General features: G+C 59.7%; 2 protein-coding genes across 3 annotated transcripts in view; one reads left to right on the top strand and one right to left on the bottom strand.

Moving 5' to 3' along the window:
* Positions 1 to 523: 523 nt before the first annotated feature.
* On the top strand, positions 524 to 12,847 carry CAPN12 (calpain 12). Its single transcript, XM_055553542.1, has 21 exons — positions 524 to 760; positions 1,464 to 1,533; positions 1,714 to 1,832; positions 2,019 to 2,152; positions 3,322 to 3,499; positions 4,526 to 4,600; positions 4,673 to 4,758; positions 4,833 to 4,907; positions 5,662 to 5,825; positions 5,909 to 6,138; positions 6,623 to 6,634; positions 6,833 to 7,041; positions 7,278 to 7,320; positions 7,439 to 7,498; positions 7,969 to 8,026; positions 8,389 to 8,459; positions 8,549 to 8,611; positions 9,438 to 9,516; positions 12,469 to 12,585; positions 12,683 to 12,741; positions 12,821 to 12,847. Exons 1-21 carry the CDS (start codon positions 524 to 526, stop codon positions 12,845 to 12,847), a joined length of 2,166 nt encoding a protein of 721 aa, XP_055409517.1.
* A 400-nt stretch (positions 12,848 to 13,247) lies between these two features.
* Positions 13,248 to 23,849, bottom strand: part of ACTN4 (actinin alpha 4) — a 74,335-nt gene continuing 63,733 nt past the window's right edge. For both annotated transcript variants that reach the window (XM_055553540.1, XM_055553539.1), the window contains exons 12-21: positions 22,050 to 22,200; positions 19,579 to 19,687; positions 19,325 to 19,465; positions 19,054 to 19,236; positions 18,808 to 18,942; positions 17,616 to 17,795; positions 16,723 to 16,869; positions 15,791 to 15,871; positions 14,686 to 14,844; positions 13,248 to 14,580 (exon numbers count right to left, since the gene is read on the bottom strand). In XM_055553540.1, the coding sequence (XP_055409515.1) occupies positions 14,422 to 14,580; positions 14,686 to 14,844; positions 15,791 to 15,871; positions 16,723 to 16,869; positions 17,616 to 17,795; positions 18,808 to 18,942; positions 19,054 to 19,236; positions 19,325 to 19,465; positions 19,579 to 19,687; positions 22,050 to 22,200 (1,445 nt within the window). In that variant the 3' untranslated portion in view covers positions 13,248 to 14,421. The remainder of the gene's footprint in view (positions 14,581 to 14,685; positions 14,845 to 15,790; positions 15,872 to 16,722; positions 16,870 to 17,615; positions 17,796 to 18,807; positions 18,943 to 19,053; positions 19,237 to 19,324; positions 19,466 to 19,578; positions 19,688 to 22,049; positions 22,201 to 23,849) is intronic.

Raw genomic sequence — 23,849 nt, 5'->3', positions numbered from 1 at the left:
AGAAAAGACAAAATGAGCCAAGAAAGATGGACAGAAAGAGACATGGAGGCCAAAATAGAAAAGAGAGTTATGATGGCAGGTAGAGAGAGAAACTGTCAGATGGAGAGACAGAGAGACACAGAGGTAAAGATGTCTCCCTCCCCAAACCTGCCTTCCTCCTTCCCACAGAGGGAGGTATGCAGGGACAAGCTGGCAGAGACACACCCTCTACACTGACCTCCTTCTAGGCACTCCCACAATGGCATCTGGTCCTTTCTCAGCTCTGCCCACCTTCCAAACTGACTGCTGGCCAAGCCCATTAAGTTGCTACCTTGGCCACAACTGAAGGGCCCACGCCTTTAGGCGGAAACCACTGAAGAGGCGTCCTTGCTCCCCGGAACCCCAAACCCTCAATTAGTATTAATGAGGGAAGGTTCCTCACTGCTTAAAGACCCCCATCTGCATTCAGATAGAGGGGAGGCCCCGCCCCCATGACTCAGGAGGTTAAAGGGCCCAATGCCAGCCTGTGAGCCCACAGTGTCCGATGGCGTGTGGCAGCAGGAGAGTCACCATCCAGTTGGTTAACGAGGAGACAGGGCCTGAAACCAAGGGCCCAAAGCTCTTTCGGGGCCAGAACTACAAAGCAATCCTAGCAGCCTGCCTGGATGAAGGGATCCTGTTCCGAGACCCCTACTTCCCTGCTGGCCCTGATGCCCTTGGCTACGACCAGCTGGGGCCCCACTCGGAGAAGGCCAAAGGGGTGGAATGGAAGAGACCCCACGTAATGTGTGGATGGGGTTTGGGCTCCTGGTCTGAGGGAGGAGGGGGCTGAGGACTGGGCTCCTGGTCTGAGGAAGGAGGGAGTTGGGAGCTGGGCCTCTGGTCTGAGGGAAGAGGTTGTGAGCTGGGCCTCTGGTCTGAGGAAGGAGGTTGGGAGCTGGGCCTCTGGTCTGAGGGAGGAGGGAGTTGGGAGGTGGGCTCCTGGTCTGAGGGAAGACTCTGGGAGCTGGGCCTCTGGTCTGAGGGAGGCGGGAGTTGGGAGGTGGGCCTCTGGTCTGAGGGAAGAGGTTGGGATCTGGGCCTCTGGTCTGAGGGAGTAGGGGGTTGGGAGGTGGGTTCCTGGTCTGAGGGAGGAAGGGGTTGCGAGCTGGGCTCCTGGTCTGAGGAAGGTTGTGAGCTGGGTGTCTGGTCTGAGGGAGGAGGGGGTTGGGAGGAGGGGGTTGGGAGCTGGGCTCCTGGTCTGAGGGAGGAAGTGTCACTGTGGGACCACCTCAGAGCACAGTCAGCCATCCTGTGTCAGGGGAGGCCCAGGGAAGGCCCAGGGAAGCCAAACGCCTGCCCCAGGCTTTACAAGCCTCTCACGGGGCTGGAGGTGCTCATTACTCCAGAGCTGTGAGGGCAGGAGGGGACCCAGGCATCTCACCTCCTGGCTTCTCCTTCCCTCTCCTTCCTGGCTGAGGCCTGGAATCCCTCATCACCCGCAGGAGTTTTGCACTGAGCCCCAGTTCATCTGTGAGGACATGAGTAGAACAGACGTGTGTCAGGGGAGACTGGGTGAGACCTCTGAACCCATGTTGAGCCCCCAGATCCCACAAGTTGCAGTGGGACCCTGCAGCCGCCCCGCCTCAGCCTCCCTGCCCCACCCCATGCCACCATTCCCCCCTCATCCCCCTCTCCGCCTCTCCCCCTTGTGCCTTCTTTCCCTGCTCCCTTAATCCCAGCCTTTCCTCCCAGGTAACTGCTGGTTTCTTGCGGCCGCTGCCTCCCTCACTCTGTACCCCCGACTCCTGTCCCGAGTGGTCCCCCCGGGACAGGGCTTCCAACATGGCTATGCAGGTGTCTTCCACTTCCAGGTAAAGCTTGGTTCCTCTGTTCATGCCTCATTTTCCCCCAGGGTGACATGGATTTCATAGCTCACACTGTCCCCTTGGGGCTGGAATTCCCGGACTGGTACAGCCGGGTCAGGAGGGCAGGGGCTGGGGGCCCAGCAGGGTTGGAGGAGGGAAGTTGAGCCCTGGCCCTGCCCATCCCCCCACCAGCTCTGGCAGTTTGGCCACTGGGTGGATGTCGTGGTGGACGACAGGCTGCCTGTGTGCGACGGGAAGCTGATGTTCGTGCGCTCCGATCAGCGGAACGAGTTCTGGGCTCCGCTCCTGGAAAAGGCCTATGCTAAGTAAGACCCTGACGCCCCCAGCAGCAACCTCAAGTCCTAGCCAGCAGCCCTCAGGCCACAGGGGACCCCTGGAGCCCCCTGACTTCTGGGATCCCCAAGATACTTCGCCAAAGATCTCAAACCAAGGACCCTCATATTACACCATCACCTAATGACTTCCAAATCATGAACACTTCCCTCCATCCATATTTTACACAAAATATTCTTAGACACCCACTAAACACTCGTAATTGGAGAAGGCAATGGCACCCCACTCCAGTACTCTTGCCTGGAAAATCCCATGGACGGAGGAGCCTGGAAGGCTGCAGTCCATGGGATCGCTGAGGGTCGGACACACTGAGCGACTTCACGTTCACTTTTCACTTTCATGCATTGGAGAAGGAAATGGCAACCCACTCCAGTGTTCTTGACTGGAGAATCCCAGGGACGGGGGAGCCTGGTGGGGTGCCATCTATGGGGTCGCACAGAGTCGGACACGACTGAAGCGACTTAGCAACAGCAGCAGCAAACACTCGTAATTTTGAAGGAGCCTGAAATATCATGTCAGGCCCTGGTGTCACCCTTGGAGAACCTGCAATCTCAGTCTCTCCTGATCCATCGAGAAACCCAAGATACCTCCAAAATATCAGGTGTAATCCCCGGGACCCTCAGGTCTTTGCTTTTCCCCATTCTGCGGCTCTGAAATCCCTGACAAGGCCCACAGGGATCACCCTCAAAGCAGAAATCTCCCACAGACTCAAAATATCAGACACAGCCCCCAGGAAGTCCAGAATTCTGACAGAACTCTCCCATGAGCCCCAAATCATGCAGTCCTGGTGGCCCAGGAGCCACCGGCCTGATTTTCTAGGGCTTCTGCTGCTGCTGCTGCTAAGTCGCTTCAGTCGTGTCCAACTCTGTGCGACCCCATAGACAGCAGCCCAACACGCCCCGCCGTCCCTGGGATTCTCCAGGCAAGAACACTGGAGTGGGTTGCCATTTCCTCCTCCAGTGCATGAAAGTGAAAAGTGAAAGTGTGCCTTTTTTCAAGAGTCTGCCAATTTCGGGGATAGTCCCCAGGACCTCAGACTGGGACCTCACAGCCTGGGCCCCACCCCACCCCACATATCCCAGGGGTTGCCTGAGATACTCAATCATGCCTCAGATGCCTGACCCCAGACCTGCTCCCACAGGCTCCACGGCTCCTATGAGGTGATGCGAGGCGGCCACATGAATGAGGCTTTTGTGGACTTCACAGGGGGCGTAGGTGAGGTGCTTTACCTGAAGAAGGACACTCCAAACCCTCCGGGCTTCTTCTCCATCCTGCGCCATGCCCTGGCCAAGGAGTCCCTCGTGGGGGCCACTGCCCTGGTGAGAGAGTCAGACTCCCATGAAGACCGCCCCCACGCCAGGATCTGAGCACAGTCATGACTAGAAGGAGGCCGTGTCCTGTGTCCTTCTCCTCTCTGCTTTCACTGTTGGCTTATTCTCTCCCACAAATATAACACGAGCCAGTCAAAAGGACATCTCTTTAATCTCAGAACAAGTTAAGCTTCAGCCACAGCTGGATCTAGGTGCTTAGTGGATGTTGTGAATGTGGTTTGTTTTTTTTTTTAATTCCTGCTTCTGGGTTAGAGTCACTTGCAAACTTTTCTCTCACGGGCACAAAAGTGACCCCCACAGAGGCAGATTCCTCCTACTGCTCAGGTGGTATGTGCTTAGTTGCGAGGTCATGTCTGACTCTCTGCGACACCCACGGACTGTAGCCTGCCAGGCTCTGTCCGTGGAATTTTCCAGCCAAGAATACTGGATCAGGTTGCCAGTTCCTACTCCAGGGGATGACTCAGGGGTCTAACCTGAGTCTCTGGGGTCTCCTGCATTGGCAGGCAGATTCTTTACTACTGCACCACCTGGGAAGCCCATACTCAGGTGGGAGGAGGGTGAAAAAAAGTGCCTCTTAGAAGTTCCATGAACATTGTGTGATTGCTTTTCATGGGCTCAGTTTGGGTCATATGTCCATCTGTGACCTAATCACATACTCATACACCGAGTCAGTCTAACTCATTCACTCATTCATTTGCTTAATCCTCTGCTCAGTTATTGATTGTCTTGTGCATTTCTCTGCCTCTTTTCCTCTCTGTTCTGTATTTTTCTTTCTGTTTTTGTTCTGTATCTTTCTTTGTCCCTATTTCTCTGTCTCTCTCATCTATTTTAGTCTCTTGTCTCCATCTGCCTCTCTCTCTCCCTTCTCTTGCCTTCCCTCCCCAACTCCCAGACCCTCTCGGAGTTAGGTGCTCTGGGTGACTCCTGTCTTGGTGACAGGAGGTGGCAGTGCAGAGAGGAGCAGCCACCCTCCTGTCCCCCACTGTGGTTCACTGTCCCCTGTCCTCTGCCCAGAGTGATCGGGGTGAGTACCGGACAGAAGATGGGCTGGTGAAGGGACACGCATATTCAGTCACGGGCACACACAAGGTGAGGAATCCCCAGGGTGGGCTGGCAAGGTGTGTCTGGGCACCAAACTCCCCACTGACCATGCCTCCTTAGGTGTCACTGGGCTTCACCAGGGTGCGGCTGCTGCGGCTGCGGAATCCATGGGGCCGAGTGGAGTGGAATGGGGCCTGGAGCGACAGGTGGGATGGATCTGGGGTGGGTGGGTGGCTCGGCTCCCCCCCCCCGCCTACCCCTTACACCTCAGTCTCTCCAGCTGCCCACGCTGGGATGCGCTCCCTACAGAGTGGCGAGATGCCTTGCTGGTGAAAAAGGAGGATGGCGAGTTCTGGTGAGTGGGGCAGGGTCCCAGGTCTGCCTGGGCGAGGGGTGCCAGGCTACTGGGATCAGGGAGGGGGCAAGTCCCACTTGAAGGGACACGGGAGAAGTTCATGGGGATAAGTCCTAAGTGGCAGAGAAACTGACCATATCCGTGGTAATTTGGGAAGCTGGGTTCTATTTTGGGGAGCTGAAGAATTAGCAGTAATATTAGGGGAATTGGGAAGCATAGTAATCTTCAACAGGTTGAAGAGATATTTAGCACAATTGAGGGAGAGTTGGTGACATCAGGGGCATTTCTTGAAATTGGCAAATTGAGGGGCTGAAGGATGCTTGTTAGTAATAGAGAGTCTGAGGTCTCAATATTTGGGGAGAAATCTAGGGGAGCAGGTGGCGCTAGTGGTAAAGAACCCACTCGCTGATGCAGGAGACATAAGAAACCTGGGTTCAATCCCTGGGTCGGGAAGATCCCCTGGTGGAGGGCATGGCAACCCACTCCTGTATTCTTGCTGGAGAATCCCATGAACAAAGGGGCCTGGCAGGCTGCAGTCCACAGGATCACAAAGAGTGGGACACCACTGAAGTGATTTAGCACAGCATGCACTAGGGGAGCTGGAGGGGTCTAATTTGGGGGACTGATGTGTAACTGGCAACATTTAAGGAATTCAGGGGGCTTTGTGATTGAGGGGGTCATGGGATAATTTGGGGGACTAGGGCCCTGGGGAGGTGAGGGCCCGGGCAGGGTCTGACCACCAGCCACCGTCCAGGATGGAGCTGCTGGACTTCTTCCGCCACTTCGACACCGTCCAGATCTGCTCGCTGAGCCCCGAGGTGCTAGGCCCCAGCCCGGCTGGAGGCAGCTGGCACATCCACACCTTCCAAGGCCGCTGGGTGCGCGGCTTCAACTCTGGCGGGAGCCAGCCTGGTGCCGGTGAGGCCTGGAGGGGGCCCCAAAGGCAAGGAGGGGTGGGGCTGTGGCAGGCTGGGTAACCCTGTCTCTTTGTCCTTTCCTAGAAAACTTCTGGACTAACCCCCAGTTCCGGCTGACGCTGCTGGAGCCTGATGAAGAGGATGAGGAAGAGGATGGGTCCTTGGGGTGCTGGGGGGCAGAAGGGGCACGGGGCCCCGCACGGGGTGCTCGCACCCCCAAATGCACTGTTCTCCTGTCACTCATCCAGCGCAACCAGCGGCGCCTGAGGGCCCAGGGCCTCAGATACCTGACCATGGGCTTCCACGTGTTCCAGGTGGGACCCCGGGCTGAGCAGAGGCAGTGGGGGGGCGAGGGGAAGACACAGAGGCATGGAGGTACAGGAGGCCAAGGCAGGATCGAGGGGGTGGAGAGGGGCTGGGGAGGCCGAAGGGGTAGTGGATGGGGGCCAAGGGTCAGGGTCAGGAGACAGTTGAGGACGTCAGAGATTCAAGGAGAGGCTGAAGGGCTAGGGAGTGCGCAGAGAGAGACTGAGGGGCAGAGGGCAGAGGGAATGGAGTCAGAGAAAGGGCTGGAGAAAAGGCTGAGGATTTGGGAGTGGACCCAGGAGAAGAGAAGGCACTTGAGGGCACAGATGGGAGAGGGTGGGCAGGAGGGGCTAGGTCAGGAACTAAGGGGCAGGGCCTTTAGAAGGGGTGGGGTGGGAAGAAAAGAGGCAGGGATGTGGAGGCAGCAGGGAAGGGCTCCGCCACTTGGCTGCCTCCCGGGGCCCTGACTCCCCTGGCTCTTCCTTCTTTCAGATCCCAGAGGAGGTGGGTATCAGAAAAGACCCCAGATTCCATCCATCCCTGAACCAGCACCAGCGGCTCCTACAACCTGGGGGCCTGAGGCGCGCTTGGGGTGATCGGTGACCAGTGGGTTTGTCCAGGGCGGTGTGGAGGGTGCAGTGGGTCGGAGGTCGGATGGGGTGAACTTGGACCGTGGTAGTCACGCCGCCTTATCCCCCCCAGCTACTGGGCCTGTGGGACTCCCCAAGGAGTCGCGCGCATTTGTCCGGCCTGCTGCGCGCCGACCGCTCACCATTCTGCGCCCGCCGCGACGTGAGCCGCCGCTGCCGCCTGCGCCCGGGCCACTACCTGGTGGTGCCCAGCGCCGCCCGTGCCGGCGATGAGGCCGACTTTACGCTGCGCGTGTTCTCTGAGCGCCGCCACACTGCCGTGTGAGCTGGACACCCAGCCCCGCCCCCGGGATTCCCAGCCGCGCCCCCGGGATCCCTAGCCCCGGCCCCAGGATCCCCAGCCCCGCCCCCCGGGATCCCCAGCCCCGCCTGCGTCAGCCCCGGCCCCCAGTATCCCACCTAAATCCCACCTGACTCTCAGCTGAGACCCCGAGTGCTCCATATCCTCAGCCGCGGGGTGAGAGCCCCCTCCCCCATCTCCCGTCTGTAATTTGCAGGGAGGTAGATGAAGTGATCAGCGCCGACCTGCACGCCCTTATGGTGAGGAGCGGCTCTGGGAAAGGGGCTTTATGGTGTGTGTATGTGGGCGGGAGAGGCGGGGGAAGGGGGCGGAGTGAGTGGAACTTCTTGGCCAGAACTAAACTACCCAACCCCACAGGTCCCCTACATTCCCCTGGAGCTGGAGTTACAGCAGCTTTTTCAGGAGCTGGCAGGAGAGGTGAGGAGGTGGGGCAGGGCTAAGTAGATTCCCTCCTCTTCCCTCCCCCGTCATATAACATCTCATTTTACTTTAGTTTCCCAGTCTCTCTGTGCTTAAATATCATGAACTTCTTTTGCCAAAACCCTCACAGCTCTTCCCTGCCACAGGGCCTTTGCTCACTCTGTATCCTGGACTGCTTTCTCTCCCTTCACAACCCCTGCCAGGCAGAGGCCTTTTCTTTCCCCAGGCTGGCCAGCCACTTGCCCTGTGTGAGTTCCAGCAGCCCAGGGCTTCCCCACTGCAACCCTGACCTCTCTGTGGACACATCTCTCTCCCTCCATGGACCAGGAGCTCTGCCAGGCCGGGGGCTCTCTCAGGCTCTGCCATGTCCCAGCACCTCCCCGCACGCTGTCTGGGCCCCCCTGCCCTGGGCTATTTGTTGAATGACTACCTGAGTGCAGCCTCACAACCATCTCTGTCCTCGCCAGGAGGAAGAACTTGGTGCCCCTCAGCTCCAGATCTTGTTAAGCATCGCCCTGGAGCCTGGTGAGTTGGGGACCAAGAGTGGATCCCTGGAGCCCCCATGTGTATCCATCCACGATGCTGCTGGGAGAAAGGCCACGGGAACCCTGGCTTCAGCTTGCCAGCGCCTCCCCTGTGGCCAGAACTGTGGATCCTGTGATGGGACCTGTGGCCAAGGCCATGGCCACTCATAAGCCTCCGTTCCTCTAAGGGAGAAGCAGGGAGTGTCGCTGCCCTAAGCACTGACTCAGACCGCCTTGCCTGGGTTCAAATCCCAGCTCTGCTAGTTTCCATCAGTTGCAGGACTTTCAGAGATAACAATAATCCTGAGCACTTACCATGATGACCAGGATGTGGGAAGTGCTATCTTTTTGTTTTCCCTGTAGCCAGGGCCCATGCCTGGACCCCCAGAGAAATCGGGCTCAGGACCTGTGAGCAGCTGCTGCAATGTTTTGGGGTATACGATGGGGGCAGTGCCCAGGGAAGGGGAATAGCCTCGGCTCCCCTTCTGGAGACATTGACCTTAACCAGATGCTCCCTCTCCAGCATGGGGGAAGCCTGGACTTGTACCACTTCCAGCAGCTCTGGGGCCACCTCCTGGAGTGGCAGGTAAGGTGGGGCACTGGGCAGGGCACCTCCTCCTGGAGGGCCAGGAACCTTTACTAATAGACCTAGGTGCGCTGTGGGCTAGCAGGATCCCAGGGGAGAAGGGGGAACCAGCCAGCACCACACCAACCTCAAGGATGCCCCTGCCCCTACCACCTTTGTTGTCCCTTTGCATGTGTGTCCTAAGTCGCTTCAGTCGTGTCTGAGTCTTTGTGACCCTATGGACAATAGCCCACCAGGCTCCTGTGTCCATGGGATTCTCCAGGCAAGAATACTGGAGTGGGTTGCCATGCCCTCCTCCAGGGAATCTTCCCGACCCAGGGATCGAACCACGTCTGTCTCCTGCATTGGCAGGCAGGTTCTTTACCACTAGCGCCACTTTGTCCCTCCAGGGGGCACTAAAATAGCTCAAGGATCAAGAGCAAACTCTGATCCTGGTTTGGAACCCCAGCTCCCAGCTCAGCCCCTTGCTGGCTGTGTGACCTGAGCGGGCCTTTGCTGGTCTATGGCTGGGAGGCCGTCATTCCTGCTGCTCTGGACCTCTGTGAGGAGAAAACAGTCGCAGGCCTTCACACACTACAAGTGACAAGCTACTGTTCACTGAGCCCTTTGTGGATAGAGTCTCACCTTGTCCCCACAACCCCTCTATTACCGCTGGTACTGTTATTCCCACTTTACAGAGTGGGCAACAGAGACCCAAAGTGGTTCAGCTGCTGGCATGGAAAAGCCAGGAAGAAAGGGAGGCGGGTGGGAACTCAGGCCCACTTTCAGCCTTCTTGAGGGTGCTCCGGGACCTGGGGGTGGGACTGACCCAGACCTCCCTGCCCAGGCCACATTCGATAAGTTCGACGAGGACGCCTCTGGAACCATGAACTCCTATGAGCTGAGGCTGGCACTGAATGCCGCGGGTATGGACAGAGGTTCTGGGGGCTCCTGGGGATGGATCTGCTCCCCCACCTCCCCCACACCCCTCCCCCGCACCCACAAAGCCCACACCTTAGTTTGTGCAGGAACTGGGTGACCCTAAAAGAGGTCCGAAGGGGGGACTCCTCTGTGTGGGGGGAGGAGGGTGCTGTGGGAGTGGGGCCTTCCCCGAGAGGAAGGGGAGGCCTTGGGAGCTGGTGTCTGAGAGTCCCCAGCCCACAAGGCCTCAGAATAGAATGTCCTGGACTCCTTGGGTGGCCCTGGGCTCTTGAGTCCACCTCCTGGGGCCTCTGTTTTCCTCTCTGCAAAATGGCTCATACAGAGGGTGGCAGGAAGGAGCTTGTGGAATGGTGCCCACAGGGCTTAATGCTGGGAACTTAGCTTCTATTCACTCAGGCCAGGTCACCTAAACGAAGGCTCTCACTGGAGCCTTCCCGAGTTCTTGCAGGAGACATAGAACAATCCCCTTCTATTTGTGTGGGGGCACAAATCCCTAGCCACGGCACAGAGCCAGAGACCCACACTTTTCCAGGGCTGCACAGTTAGAAAAGGTGTGCGAGTGTGATTTGCCCCCCATCTCACCTTGCATGGAAGGAGTGGAGGCTGGGGTCAGACACAGAACTGCCAGACCCCACGCCCCACCCCAGGGCTCATCGGCCATAGCAAAAGGAAGGATGCAACATGGAGGGATGGGAGGCTGGGGGGATGTGACCCAGAGTCTGAGAGGCAGAAGGGCGGGGTCAAAGGTCCAGGGAGATACAAGAAAAGAAAGGAACTCAAGAGCCGACTCATTAGAAAAGACCCTGATGCTGGAAAAGATTGAGGGCAGGAGGAGAAGGGGACAACAGAGGATGAGATGGTTGGATGGTATCACTGACTCGATGGACATGAGTTTGAGCAAGCTCCAGGAGATGGTGAAGGACAGGACAGCCTGGTGTGCTGCAGTCCATGGGGTCGCAAACAGTCAGACACGACTGAGCGACTGAACAAGAAGAAGACAGTGGGGGAGATGGAGTTAGAGAAGATGGGGAGATGTGAGCCTGAGAAAGAGCCCCAGGTAGACAGGAGGGGAAGATGGAAGCCTGTGCTATTCACTCAGTATCCCTCGGTAGGGGGTTGGTGTCAGTCTAGGCAGAAAAAAGTGCTCTCGTGAGGCTGACATTCTGGTGGTGCAGATACACCAAGCAGAGTGTCCTCTGGTGAGGAGTTCTGTGGTGGAAAAGGAAGCAGGCCAGGGTGCTGGGACATGCAGTGAGCAGAGTGTGGGTTGAGACAGGGCAGGCAGGGAAGGCCTCGCTGAAGTGATGGTTGAGCAGAGATCCAAAGGACGGGGAGTGAGCCTCGGGGACGCTGGGGAAGAGCCGTCCAGACAGAGGGAAAGGCAGTGAAAAGGCGTTATGGAGGCCAGTGTGAACAGAGAGGAGTGAACGACCGGGCTCAATGATGGAGAGGAGAACTGAGGAGGGGTTGGGGGGGATGGTATGGCTGGGGCCAAGTGGGGAGGGAGAGGTGGTCAGAGAGGAGATTGGTGGGGGAAGACAGGAGAGCCTCGGGAGGTCAGCTCTTTAGTACTTATCAGCCGGAGGAGGGAGAGGCAAGTCCAGGATCAGGGTGTGTGTGAGGCTGGAGCTGGCAGGCAAGCAGAAGGCTGCATGTAGTGGAGGGAATGCCAGGGAGCGGCCAGCAGGAAGCCATGGCGGGAAGACCCTGGCAGCTGTGCGCTGGGGGGCCTGGCAAAACCTGCTCTGACCTTATCCTGTCCACTGCTCCAGGAACACTCCCGAATCCCGCCCTGCTCCAGGCCCTGTGCTGGCTGATGCTGGGGATTCTGTGGTGACCAGGCACCTTTTCCAGACCTCTCCCCTGCTTAGTCCCAGAGCCACTAATGCCAGTGACAGTCACTAATGCCAGTGACAGCTGGGAAGGGGTATGGTCAGGGCAGGGACGTGGAGGCGCAGGGAGCTGTGGGAGCCCAGAGGGGGGGCTTGATGCTGCTTGTGGGGGTGGGGCTGAATATCTGAGAGGACTTCCTGGAGGAGGTGTGTACCAGAGTAGGACATGGTGTTCTGGGCGGAGGGTGGGGATCAAGTGTTGAAGGCAGCAAGACAAAGCCCTAGGTCAAGTGGGGGTGGGTGGGTGAGGGGAGCAGGAGATTAGGCATAGCCTGTGTGGGCCACCAGGTGCCTAGGGACAATGAGGGCCCTGGGGAGGGGTAACCAGGAGGTCATGGTCACTAGGGCCCAGTAACCTTAGTAAGGGGGTTCACAAGTACCAGCTTTAAAGGCTTCTCTTGAAATTCCTTGTCAAAGAAGCCTTAAATATATATATATACACACACACACATATATATATATACACACATATGTATATACACACACACACACACACACACATATATATATTTTGCTTTATTTTTGGCCATGCCTCATGGCATGCGGGATCCTAGGTCCCTGACCAGGGACCAGAGATTGAACCCATGCCCTGTGCAGTGGGAGAGCAGGAGTCTTAACCACTGGCCCACCAGGGTTGAACCCCAGAGATATTTCTAAACTCCAGAAATGGCACCTGATGTGGAGTGTCAAGATATTGACTCCATATGGGACTAGCAAAAATGCTTTGCTGCACGGAGGTATTCTCCAGTGTCTATTAGCAGAAATTCTCAGAGTTTAAAGGGATAACAACACTGACAAAGTTAACAATGTGCTGGCGGATACTGTCCTAAGCTCTCGACATCTAACACCTTCCCACGCTCATGGGGTCAGGGCTGACCTAGTTCCCATGACAGGCCCAGAGAAATGAAGGGAGTTGCCCCAGGGCCTCAAAGCTGGGACCAGGCCCCCTGAAGTGTGCCTGCATTCCCTGGGTAGTCAGAGAGGGTGGTGTGACCCGGAGGTGGGCTCAGGGGGCAGCCGGGCCTCAGAGGTGGCCTCCCCCAGGCTTCCACCTGAACAACCAGCTGACCCAGGCCCTCACGAGCCGCTACCGTGACAGCCGCCTGCGTGTAGATTTTGAGCGCTTCGTGTCCTGCATGGCCCAGCTCATCTGCGTCTTCCGTGAGTGCCCTCGCCGGCGCCGGTGGGGCAGAAGGAGGTGGTCTCCGTGGCTGCAGGACCAGGGAGGTGGGCCCTCATCTCACCCCTCTCTGCACAGGCCACTGCAGCCAGCACCTGGATGGGGGCGAGGGGGTCGTCTGCCTGACCCACAGACAGGTGAGCCTGGAATGCAGGGCGCGGGTGGGGGAGTGCTGGGAGCCCCCTAGCCTCACCCCTGCTGTCTCCTCTCGCCCAGTGGATGCAGGTGGCCACCTTCTCCTAGATCTCAGCCCGGGAGCCCTGCCTCTCCCCCATCCCAGCCCGGACCGCAGGCTCTGACAGCGGGTGAGCGCGGCCTTGGGCGCCAGCCTGCCTAGAGTGGATTTCAGGCCCCACCCCTCACCGGCTGGGTGACACCGGGCAAGTCCCTGCACCCCTCTGTTTTGTCCTCGGGCAGGGTCATGGCGCCTGCCCTGTGCGGGCTGCATGAGTCTGCCCACATCACACGCTGAGAACAGTGGCTGGCCCAGAGTGGGTCCCCAGAGGCACCCCTATGCTCACACACTCACGGGAACAAGGACTAGGGCATGCCCAAGCCCCCACTTCGCTCTGGGAAGGGGTGCTCCATCATCACTCTCCAAAGAAGTGGAGAACAGGGATAGAAAAACAGGACGCTGTAGAAATCCTTCTTAAAAATATTACATGTTTTATTATCTTGTCCCCAGAAGGGAGGTTTATCCAGAAACCGGGGGGAAAAAAAAAAAATCAAGAATAAACTCAAAAAAATAAGGCGGGGGGTGGCGGTTAGGGAAGGGAGAGCAAAACCATCCACTAACAGGCAGCTAGGGCAGCAGCCCACCCTCCACCTCAGGAGGGTCCCCAGAGACCCATGCCCGACGGCAGACATCAGAGAGAATCGGGGAGGGGTTGGGGGAGGGGAGCCAATCAGCTATGTCTTCATTATGAGAGCAAGAGGCGGCGAAGATATGTTGCTAGGTGAATATATATAATAAATCCGTAAGTTAATAAAGTAAATAGGAATTCTCTGAAAGGTTGATTTTTTTTTTAATAGCTTTTGTTTTTTTGTGAATTTGTATGTGTGTGTGTGTGTTGGGAAGGGGGGCGGTTTGGGGAAGGAGGGTGGTCCTTAGAAAATCTGAAGAGATACACAGGTCCAGACAAAGCAAAGAGGGGGGTGTCTGGGGGTGAGGGCCGGAGGCTGGTCTGCCTGGCCCCACTCCTATCGCAGAAGAGGAGGGGACTGAGCTGAAGCCCCTCACGTCCTGGCAACACCAAGTTGGAGGGGAGGGGAGACGGAGCAGGCAGGTCCTCTTTCCTGCCGGGCGGCCCGGGCACCCTCTGCGGGGCCCATCGCAGGCTCGGCGGTTCCTGGACAAGGCACGTCGGGCTTTGGCCTGGATGTGGGAGGCCGTGAAGGGACCTCGGGGGAGAAGGGGTGGGGGTGCCGTTTCTAGGGCTTGGAGGGGGCCTGTTTTGCTGTGAGGATCCACTGTTCCCTCCACAAAGTTAGAAAAAAAAAAAACCCAAAACGAAACAATACATCATATATATTTACCAGACCAGAAGCGCTGACCCCCGTAAGCCTCCCGGCCCCCATCCAGGGGGAGGGAGAGCCTTGTGGCCGACCACAGAGAGAGAGGAGAGAGCCTGCCCCAGCCCCTCCCTGCCCACCCGCCCCCCGAGCAAGACCGACAGAGAGTGCTTTGCATAGATACAGAGTCAGAGGAGCGGGCCGGGGGCCCTCGCGGTGGGGAGGTGGGATGGAAGGGCTCCCCCAGCCCCTCCGGGAGGCTGTGAGGAGGGGGGCGTTTGGTCGGGGGTTCTCCGAGCCGGGCCTCACAGGTCGCTCTCTCCGTACAGGGCTGTGGAGAAGGACTTATAGTCGAGGGCGCCGGGCACGGCGTCAGGGCCCTGGTAGGGCGCCATGCGGGCGATGCAGTACTCGGCCTGGTCAGGCGGCAGCTCTCTCCGCAGCTCCTCGGCTGTGATGAAGTTCTGGGGGGCGGCAGGGCAGGAATCTGGGTCACCCCCCACCCACCCCTGGCAAGTACGCTGGCCCACGTGGCCCCTGAGTGCCCGTCTGCCGGGTGTCTGGCTCACCTTGTCCCCGGCCAGGACCTTGAAGGACGCGATGACCTGGTCGGCCGTGTCTGTGTCAGTGGTCTCCCTCGACATGAAGTCGATGAAGGCTTGGAAGGTCACGAGGCCGCTGTGGTTGGGGTCCACCACGCTCATGATGCGGTTGAACTCGGCATCGCCCTGCGAGGGGGGGTGGGCGGGGGACAGGTGGCCCTTGAGCAGCGCAGGGCAGGCCGGGCCTGGCCCAGTGGCTGGAACATGGGGCCAGGAGAGCAGGGCCTAGCCCCAGCACACGGGACCGGTGGCGTCGGCGGGCCTCTGAGGGTCCCGACTCCCCCAGCACCCGCCGCCCCATGCGCCCTCCGCTCCGCCCCTCCCATGATCCTGGGAAGTGGGGAGTTGGGGTGAGGATCAAACAGGCCTACTGCTCCTCAGCCCTGGCTTACAAGTTAGCTCTGGAGGGCGAGGAAGAAAAGAGAGAAAGACAGAGAAAGAGAAGCGGGGAGCGTGGGAGGCCTGGCCTCCTCTCTCCGGAGACTTCCAGGGCAGGAGGTGGGAGGCTCTGGGGGGCGGGGGCGTCGTCGGAGGGACCCCGCCCAGCAGAGGCAGCGGAGGAGGAGGAGGAGGAAGGCCAGGCTGCGCTGCTCTGGTGGAGGAGGGTCCCCGAGGACACGGAGACTCTGGAGGCGGTGAGGAGGGTGAGAGGGGGGCGGGAGGGGAAAGGCCGAGCAGCAGGGCAGGCAGAGGCGGCATACCAGGCTGTATCCTGTGGAGATAAGCAGAGCCCTGAAGTCATCGGAGTCCATGCTGCCTGTCTGCTTCTGCTCCAGGACCCAGGGACAGCAGAGGAGGCCGGGCCCAGAGTAGGCAAGAGGGGCCGCCCCGTGCGCACAGCAGGGAGACAGGACAGTGGCGGGAGCAGGGCAGACAGAGGCGGCCCCGAGAGACCAGGTAAGGGGGCAGGCGTCCGGAGAGACACAGGGCAGGGAGGAGGAGGCAAGAGAGCCGGTGAGATGGTACACAATGGCGAGGGGTGGGGTGGCCGAGGGAAGGGAGACAGAGAGAAGGAGAGAGAGAGAGAAGAGCAGTTAATGCCACGGTCCGCTGGGGCCCCGGGGGCGCGTACCTGCCGGTCGTTCTCCACGTCGTAGCCCAGGCTGATGAGGCAGGCCTTGAACTCCTCCGGCCCCAGCGCCCCGCCGTGGTCCTGCCGGCGGCATCCGGAGGCAGGTGTGCACGAGGGGTGGGTGGTGTGGAGACCAGGCCGGCAGAGGCGGGGCCGGGGGCCAGGGTCACATGCAGAGGGCGGGGGAGGGGGACACACGGGGGGAAGGGAAACACAGAGTTAGAGGTGACGAGGACAAGGTGACGGCCGGGGTGGGCACCTGGAGGGTGGTCAGAGGCCTCACCCCGCCTCCTCTGGGCCAGGGCAGGGGCAGGGGCTGAGAGGTGCAGGACTCAAGACCCAGGACTCCTGGGAGGGAACGGGGGAGCTGTCCTGGCCTCCAGGATCTGGGGTGGGAGAGAGGGGACTGCCCCTCCTGTGTGGAATGCAGGGCCCTGCTAACCCCTGGAGTACATCCTTCCCACGGAGGGCAGGCGGATGACACCTCAGGCCCAGCAGGGAGGGCATGGGGCGAACTGGCGTGCGGGGGCCCCTTTAACAGGGCTACCAGACCACGTCTGACTTTTAAGAACAGTGAGTGTGTGTGTCTTGGATCCCTGGGGGTGCTGGCACTTGTCTGTGTGTCTGTCTGTCTCGGATCCCCGGGGGTGCTGGCACCTGTCTGGGTGTCTGTCTGTCTTGGATCCCCGGGGTGCTGCACTTGTCCGTTTAGGGTTGCCCTGGCAGGTGGGTGAGGAGGCATAGCCCCAGGGACAGAGCCAGGGGTTCCCCTTTCTCCTCCTGAGGGAAGCTGGGTCCCCATCAGCCCGTGAGTGGCCTCTGATATTCAGGGACCGTGATGTGAACAGACAGACAGATGTGAAGACGGAGGGGGCGGGGTGGGAGGTGACAGGAGGGAGGGAGGGAAGACGGGGGCTGAGGGAGCCGCTCACCTTGTCGAAGTGGTTGAAGGACGCCCGGAACTCCTGCATCTGCTCCTGGCTGATGCCCTTGGCGTCGCGGGTGAGGATCTGGTTCTCGACCTCGTTGATGGTGCGGGCGATGGTGGTGAGCAGCTGCTCCCAGCCCACCCGGATGTGCTGGGGAGGAACCAGGGCGAGAGTGTGGCTGGGCCAGTGGTCCCACAGTAGCTGCAGCTCAGGGGGGTCAGACTTGGGCTTCTCCTAACCCTCTCTCAGTGCCAACCCAGCCCCACGCACTCCCGTGTGCTCCCGTGCACACAGGGACACAGCCTCACGCCTGCCTCTGCCCACCCACCAGGGCCCTGGTTCACATCCCGCTGGTGTACGTCCCGGTCACGAGGCAGCAGAGGACTGGGGCCTGACACCCATGCCAGGATCCTCGTGGGAACCCTGCAGAGATGTTCCAGGCAACGCTTATCTAGCTTTCTGGGGAAACCCCTCTCCATTCCTTTTATTTAGTGGCACCCTCGGATTTGCATGGTCTCAGGGCCTATCACTGGGGATCATTTCAAGCTGCCAGTCTGACAGCAACCAGCCCTGATGCTGGGACTTCTGCACACATTGGCTGGACCCACGCCCTCAAGCAAGGACCAAAGGATCAAATGGCTGAGGTCATATTAGGGGGCAGGTGCTGCTGCCCTCCCGGCTCTTCAGGAGCTTGTCCTGAAATGCATGTTATTGTGGTGAGGGGAGAGTACTGGTAAGGAAGTCAACTTTTCAAAAAATATGAACATGAGATCCAGTCTCTGCGGTCAGAGTGAAAGAGGAGAGAGAGGAAGCGGGAGCCGGCTCTTCTACAGGGCAAAAACCACTCGGAAGAAGGCGGCAGCCTGGCTCGGGCTGGCAGGACGAGCAGGGCGCACCTCCATGGTATAGTTGGTGTGCTTGTTGTCGAAGATGAGGGCCTCCTGGATGAGCTGGTGCTGCTGCTCGAGCAGGTCCAGGTTGGGCTTGTAGTCCACAATGCTGCGCTCATACTGCTTCAGGTGGCTCAGCTGGTCCTCCAGCGTCCCGTTCATCTCGATGGAGATGCGCCCGATCTCCTGCACAGGGGAGGGCGGCGCTGGGCTGGGGCTGGCAGGCCCTCGGCCACCACCAGCCACCGGGAGGAGGCCTGTCACTGGCCACCACACCGCGAATTGGTGGTGGTGGTGGTGGCGGAGAGGTCGCCTCCAGCCTGGGGGTCCTCTCCCAGAAGGCCTGCCGCTCACTGACTGTCCCCCCAGCCCCGCCCTCCAGCGCAGCAGCAGTGATCAGTTTCTGCCCTAGCGCTTCACAGGTCCACCCCCACCGCTCCCTCCCTATGAAGCCCAAGCCTGGGACAAGCCCCTTCTGCAGAGCTGGAAACTGAGGCCGGGAGAGGGCAGCTTATCACAGTACAAGGCAGAGCCGGGCTGGGAACCCAGGCCTGGCCCGCTTCAGAACCCAGGCTCCTGAGCGCCCCCACGCCTCGCCCCGCCACGGCGGCTGGTACTATGCCCTGGGCTGCCTGCCCAGACCTCTCAGACTGGTTGTGAGTTTCAGTGATGCCGCTTGGTCACCAGTAGCCCGAAGGGCATTGAGGGGCATGGTTACAAGCCTCCCCGGGGCTGGATCACCAGGGCGGAATGCGCATGCTCGTGAGGGTTTGAGCTTGGACCACCTTGGTCACAGCGACACCGCGGTGCTCACGAGGGGGCTGGCGCAGGGCAGTGCCCAACTGTTCACTGAGGAAATGAAGTAACAGTCTCCGTCCCCTTTCAGGGATGACAACACTGAGGAACAGAGGTTACGTGTGCCTGACTCCAGAGCAGCAGCTGAGGGCAGAGTCGACTTGAGACCGCCTCTCCCTGACCCCAGCACAGTCTTGTGCTGGATGGCACTGCCATTTCCATCTATATAACCTTCCCGATCCCACGAGGCCCCCAAGTCCACTGGCCCCACAGAGCACTGCGGACCTCCTGCCAGGGATGGGCAGCCTCCCATTCAGCGGGGGCTCTTGCTCAATTTTGCCAAGACATTCTTGGGGTGTGGCGGGGGGGCGAGGGTGGCAGGGCTGGGATGACTGGCCCTCACCTCCATCTTCGTCTGGATCCAGGGCCCCACAATATTGGCCTGGCTGGCGAACTGGCGGCGGAGGTGCTCGTTGGACTGCTGTTTGCTCTGCTCCTCCAGGAGGGCGTGGTCCCGTTTGGGCACCAGCTGCTGCACCTGGGGGGGGTGGGGGGGTGGGGCACGTGCGCAGGGGCAGTCAGGGGTCAGCCCTTCACCTGGCAGCCCCTTCTTGGCATGCCAGCGGGTGGGTGGTTGGGTGCCACCTACCTTCTCCCACTTGGAGTTGATGATCTGGGGAGTGACGGTGGTGTAGGGGTTGCTGCCTGAGAGCTTGATGTGGTTGCTCTCGGCGATCCGCTGGGCTTCCTTGTGGATGGCCAGGATGGCCTCCCGCTCCCTGTCAGCATCTGGCAGCGTTGACTTGAACTGGTCGTGGGCTGAGATCAGACCCTGGGGGACGTGAAGAGAAGGGGTGAGGGGGCAGCCCAGCCCCCAGAGGGCCCACGAGCCCTGAAAATGGTGGCGGGAAGGGGCGGACCTCGATTTCCTCGATGGTGTGGACGATGAACATGTCCTGGAGGTCCTCCATGGCGCTCTCCATCCAGTTGTTGAAGGGGGCCGCCCGCTTGGCGTACTCCAGGTGCAGCTGGTCGATGGTCTCCAGCTGCTTCTCTGTTTTCTGGTGCGACAAGGACAGAGGAGGGAGGTCAGTGGGCCAGCAGGGGCCGTGCATGGTGGGCCGGGGTCTGGGAAGCTCTGAGGGCACCCACCCCCACCCCCGCCACCGCTCACCTCCAGGGCTTCCCTGCGACTGTGGGTCAGAGAGCCAAGGGCGTCCCACTGGTCACAGATCTTCTGGCAGCGTGTGTTGACGTTGTGGGAGTCGTAGTAATCCAGCTCACTGTGGACCGGGCAGAGGGGTGGTGAGACCCAGTGCGGGCAGGGATTGCCGGACCCGCCCGCCCACACGTGTCCCAGGCCCTGGTGCTGGGGGACACCACCTCTCTGGGCTGAGGCAAGAGGAACTGGCGAGGGGGTTGGCGGGGAGAGGACAACAGAGCTTCCTGTCAAGAGCTGCTGACGCAGGGCTCCCAGACTGTGACCCTCAACCATGCCTTATCTGGATTGTTTTTTGGGCTGTGCCATGTGGCTTGTGGGATCTGAGTTCCCCGACCAGCAGTCAAACCCAAACCCGCGGCAGTGGAAGCACAGAGTCCTGACCAGTAGACCCCCAGGGAAGTCCCCTGGACTTGCTTTTTCCATTTAAAGAAAGTCTAGCAGAGCATGCTGGTTACAGGACAAGGCTCTGGAGCCAAGTTCCCTAGGCGTGAATTCCAGCTCCTGATTTTGAACCTGTGTGACCCTGGGCAAGTGAATTCCCTCTGGATCCCTCGGTTTTCTCATCTGTGAGATGGGGGTGGGGTTGTGAGGACACCAAGTTACTTAACACATGTGAAGTGCTGAGAGCAGTCCTTGGCGCCCAGTGGGTAAGAGCAGGAAGTTACTAAAGGATATGTTTTTATGGGTATTAGGAAAAAAGTGTGTGACTAGCCTGCAATCTCATGCTAAGCAACTAACAATATATTCAAGGAAAAAAAACAAAAAACAAGCTGATCAGGGAATGGGTATTACTGTTGCCTTGACTGAGGTTGGGAACACTGAGCTGATACCATAGCTCTTGCCCCCCGACCCCACTCCTGAGCATCAGCCCCAGGCCTCCTGCCTCCTGGGGTTACACTTGGGCACTCCCAGCAGTAGGCTCCTAGTCGGTGCACAGGTCTAGGGTGACCAGACGGTCAGGCAGGATACAGGGGCCAGGGGAGCAGGCAAGAGCTGGAGGAGCAGCCAGGCAGTGTTCCACGCAGGGGCCGGGCTGGCCTGGGTTCCTCTCGCATCTCACTCACTCCCTAGCTGTGTGACCCGGGGCAGGCCCCTTGGCCTCTGGGTGCCTCAGTCCCAGCTCTGTAACAGAGGATCAATGGGACTGACGAGCTGGCACATGGAAGGCCCTGAGTGCTCTGAGCTTTCGTCATTATCATCAATCGATGACCAGCCGGGCTGCCCATCCAGGCTCAGCCCAGGCTGCCCTTGGCCTCTGACTCATCTGCGGGGGAATGGGCGGCACCCCATACAACCCTCCCCCCTTCCTCCAGGGCAACTGTCCAGAGAGTTGCCTGGGGGACCGTCAGCTCCCTGGCTCAGGGCGATGGGTTTCACATGGCCATTCCCAGTGCCCGAGCAGTGGGCTGGCCTAGCGCTGACTGCAAGTCTGTTGCCAACCAGCGTCCAGGGGCTCGCCTGTCCCATCCTCACAACCCCTGCAGATGGTGGGCATCTGTATCTGTGACCTCACTCTCCTCGGCCTGGACGTGCCAGGTACAGGGAGCTTGATCCTAGAGGAGCTGCAGGGCCTCCAACAGTGCCCTGTGAGGGCGTGTGTACCCAGGACTGTGCCTGCTAGTACTTCTGCCCCTGGGCAAGCACACGGGGAGCCCCAGAGCAGCTGGGCAGTGAGGAGGGAGTGAGTCAGGGAGACAGCCCTGCCCGGCGTGGGGCTCCTCCAGGCCTCGCCGCTGGGCCCCCGCCTTGGAGGAACAGGCAGAACTTCGGGGACGACTGTGACAGGGTGGGAGGTGTCTGTTGAAAGGCCAACTCCAGCCAAGGATCCTATTTTTGAGCAGACGGCTATTTTGGGAGCCCTGCCGCCCCTCCAGGGCCTGTGGATTTTCCATGAAGTAATGGCTGGGGCCTCCCGCTCCCTGGGCCTTGCCTGCTGCTGGCCGCTCCGCTGGGGGAATAAGGCTCCCTTTCACTGTGCTGGAGACTCAGTGTACTAATTGTGTGCACGAGTTTATCTGACTGGGATGGGGCGGGGAGGGCAGAGAACCGGCTGCCTGGAAGCTCTTACAATAAGTGTATTCTGAGCAGCAGAGGGAAGAGGCCGGGCCGAACAATGGGCTCTCTGTGCAGCCCAACTCCCCTTGGGGAGCCATGGGTGGGGGCCGTGGAGGCTAGGCCGCCCACCACCTCAGGGGGCCAGAGACCTCCCTTCTACTGGGGAACGTAGATCCCACTATGGGTCTCATCTGGAGTTAAGACAGGCGGACAAAAGGCATCACCCCGTAAGGCTCCTTCCTGGCATGGGAAAGGAAGGGGTGAGGGTGGAAAGGACCAGGGGAACCCCTCCACCACTGCCCCACCACTGCCCCGGGCCAGGTGCTGGCAGGGAAGCAGGTGACGGGGGACCATGAGCCCACACATACTTGAGCTCCTGGGCGATGGCAGCAATCTGCTCCACCCGGTCCTGGTGGGCGGCCAGGTCGCTCTCGAAGGCTTCGTGCTTGCGGATGAGGGCCTTGATGTCCGACAGGGTGGCCGTCTCATAATCCCGGTGCTTCAGCATGGCCTCCTTCCCTGAGGTGGGGCGGAGGGCAGGGGTGCTTGGTCAACAGCGTCGCGGGTGTCCAGAGGGGGTGTCCAACCAGAGGGAGGGGAGTGGGGTACAGACCCCATGCCCTGCCTTGGCGAGGAGGCTGCCATGAAAGCCGGAAACCCCGGGAACCTTTTCCCTTGCTCCTTCGAAGGTATTTCTAAGCCCAGCTATAACACCTCCTGGATGGGGCTGGGAGACACTGTGGGGTTGGTGGGTGTGAGTCAGATATCCCAACTCAGGCTCTGTGTTCTAGACTTAGTGTCTTTTATTGGTGCACGCCAAGTCGCTCAGTCGTGTCCGATTCTTTATGACCCTATGGACTGCAGAACACCAGGCTCCTCTGTCCATGGGGCTCTCCAGGCAAGAACGCTAGAGTGGGTGGCCATTTCCTCCTCCGGGGGGTCTTTCTAACCCAAAGATCAAACCCACATCTCAACGTCTCCTGCGTTGGCAGGTGGGTTCTTGACCACTACGCCACCTGGGAAGTCCTTTATTGGCAGAATGTAAGAATCTGGACAGTGCTACCAAGGCTGGAAACATCAACACCCACCTGCAGAGGGCCTAACTGGGCCTCAGCAGTGCAGGGGGGTGGCGGGGTGCAGAGGGGAGGGGAAGTCTGACTTGGGGCTCTTCCGGGATCCTGACCCCTATGCCTGCTCCCTGGCCCTTGGGCGCCAGGCCCCCTCAGGGAGGAAGTCCTATCACACATCTGTTCCATGCTACCCTAAGGGCTTTCTGTGTGCAGTGAGGCAGGACCCATGTCAGGCCCTTTGAAGGAAGGGAGGAACACTGTTATTAGGCCCGGAGCCTGGCTAATTATACACCCTGGGACAGAAGCTCAGGCGAGGAGCCCTGCACACTCAGTACCGCAAAGAACTGAGGGGGAGATGCTAGGACCCCTAACCTCTAAAGCAACCTTGGGCTATTCCCAGAGTGCGCACCCAAGAGACCAAACCCTCCTCAGCTGGCACCAGAAAATCCCAACAGCTGCCTGCTGTGTGCAGCCAAGCAGGCAGTCTCTCCTGGCCTGCTTCTTCTTCTGTAAAATGGGGCCAATGCCACCCCTTGGCTAAAGCCCCAGTGAGGTGATCTCGAAAAGGGTGGGCACCAGCCAGGCCCACCCCACTGCAGCCGTCCCAGGGATGGAGCCCCGAGCCAGCGGGCAGGGGGCGGTGCGGCCTGGGAGCCTGACTCCATGGGGCCCTGCCGCCCCAGCCCCGGGGCAGTGGGCCCAACCACAAAGGCAAGCTTGCAATTCCCTTCTCCAGATCGGCTTTATCCCAAGGGTGGGAACCAGAAATAGCAGGTTACCACTTCTCTGCCTCAGCAGAGCTGCCACAAGGGAGCTGCCAGGGGGAAGAAGGGGGAGGAGGGGGCCACAGCCAGGGCTGCCTGGGACCCGGGCCAAGGGGCAGCCAGGCCGAGGGAGGGGGGGAGGGAGGGGGGGCTCATTTTTGCTTTCTCCCCAGACAATCTGAGACCCTGTGAGGAGCCTCCACGTGGAGGCTCACACACTCCTGCAGGCTGCAGCGGATGGTGAGGGGGTTACAGGGTGGCGGCAGCTCAATCTGCCCTCTGCCCCCACTGCACACACAGGTAGGGAGCCTGCTCCACCCGATCCCAGGGCTAC

The sequence above is a fragment of the Bubalus kerabau genome, chromosome 17 (assembly GCF_029407905.1).
Source record: "Bubalus kerabau isolate K-KA32 ecotype Philippines breed swamp buffalo chromosome 17, PCC_UOA_SB_1v2, whole genome shotgun sequence".
Lineage (NCBI taxonomy): Eukaryota > Metazoa > Chordata > Mammalia > Artiodactyla > Bovidae > Bubalus > Bubalus kerabau.
The sequence above is the reverse complement of the archived record's forward strand: the minus strand, read 5'-3'. Positions and strand labels throughout refer to the sequence as shown.

What these genes read in the sequence shown, in the direction of transcription:
- CAPN12 (XM_055553542.1), top strand. Translation starts at nt 524, where the DNA reads ATGGCGTGTGGCAGCAGGAGAGTCACCATCCAGTTGGTTAACGAGGAG. An exon ending in TTCAGGAGCTGGCAGGAGAG is followed by an intron (nt 7,499 to 7,968) that starts GTGAGGAGGTGG and finishes TGTCCTCGCCAG; the next exon opens with GAGGAAGAACTTGGTGCCCC. An exon ending in AAGCATCGCCCTGGAGCCTG is followed by an intron (nt 8,027 to 8,388) that starts GTGAGTTGGGGA and finishes TTTTCCCTGTAG; the next exon opens with CCAGGGCCCATGCCTGGACC.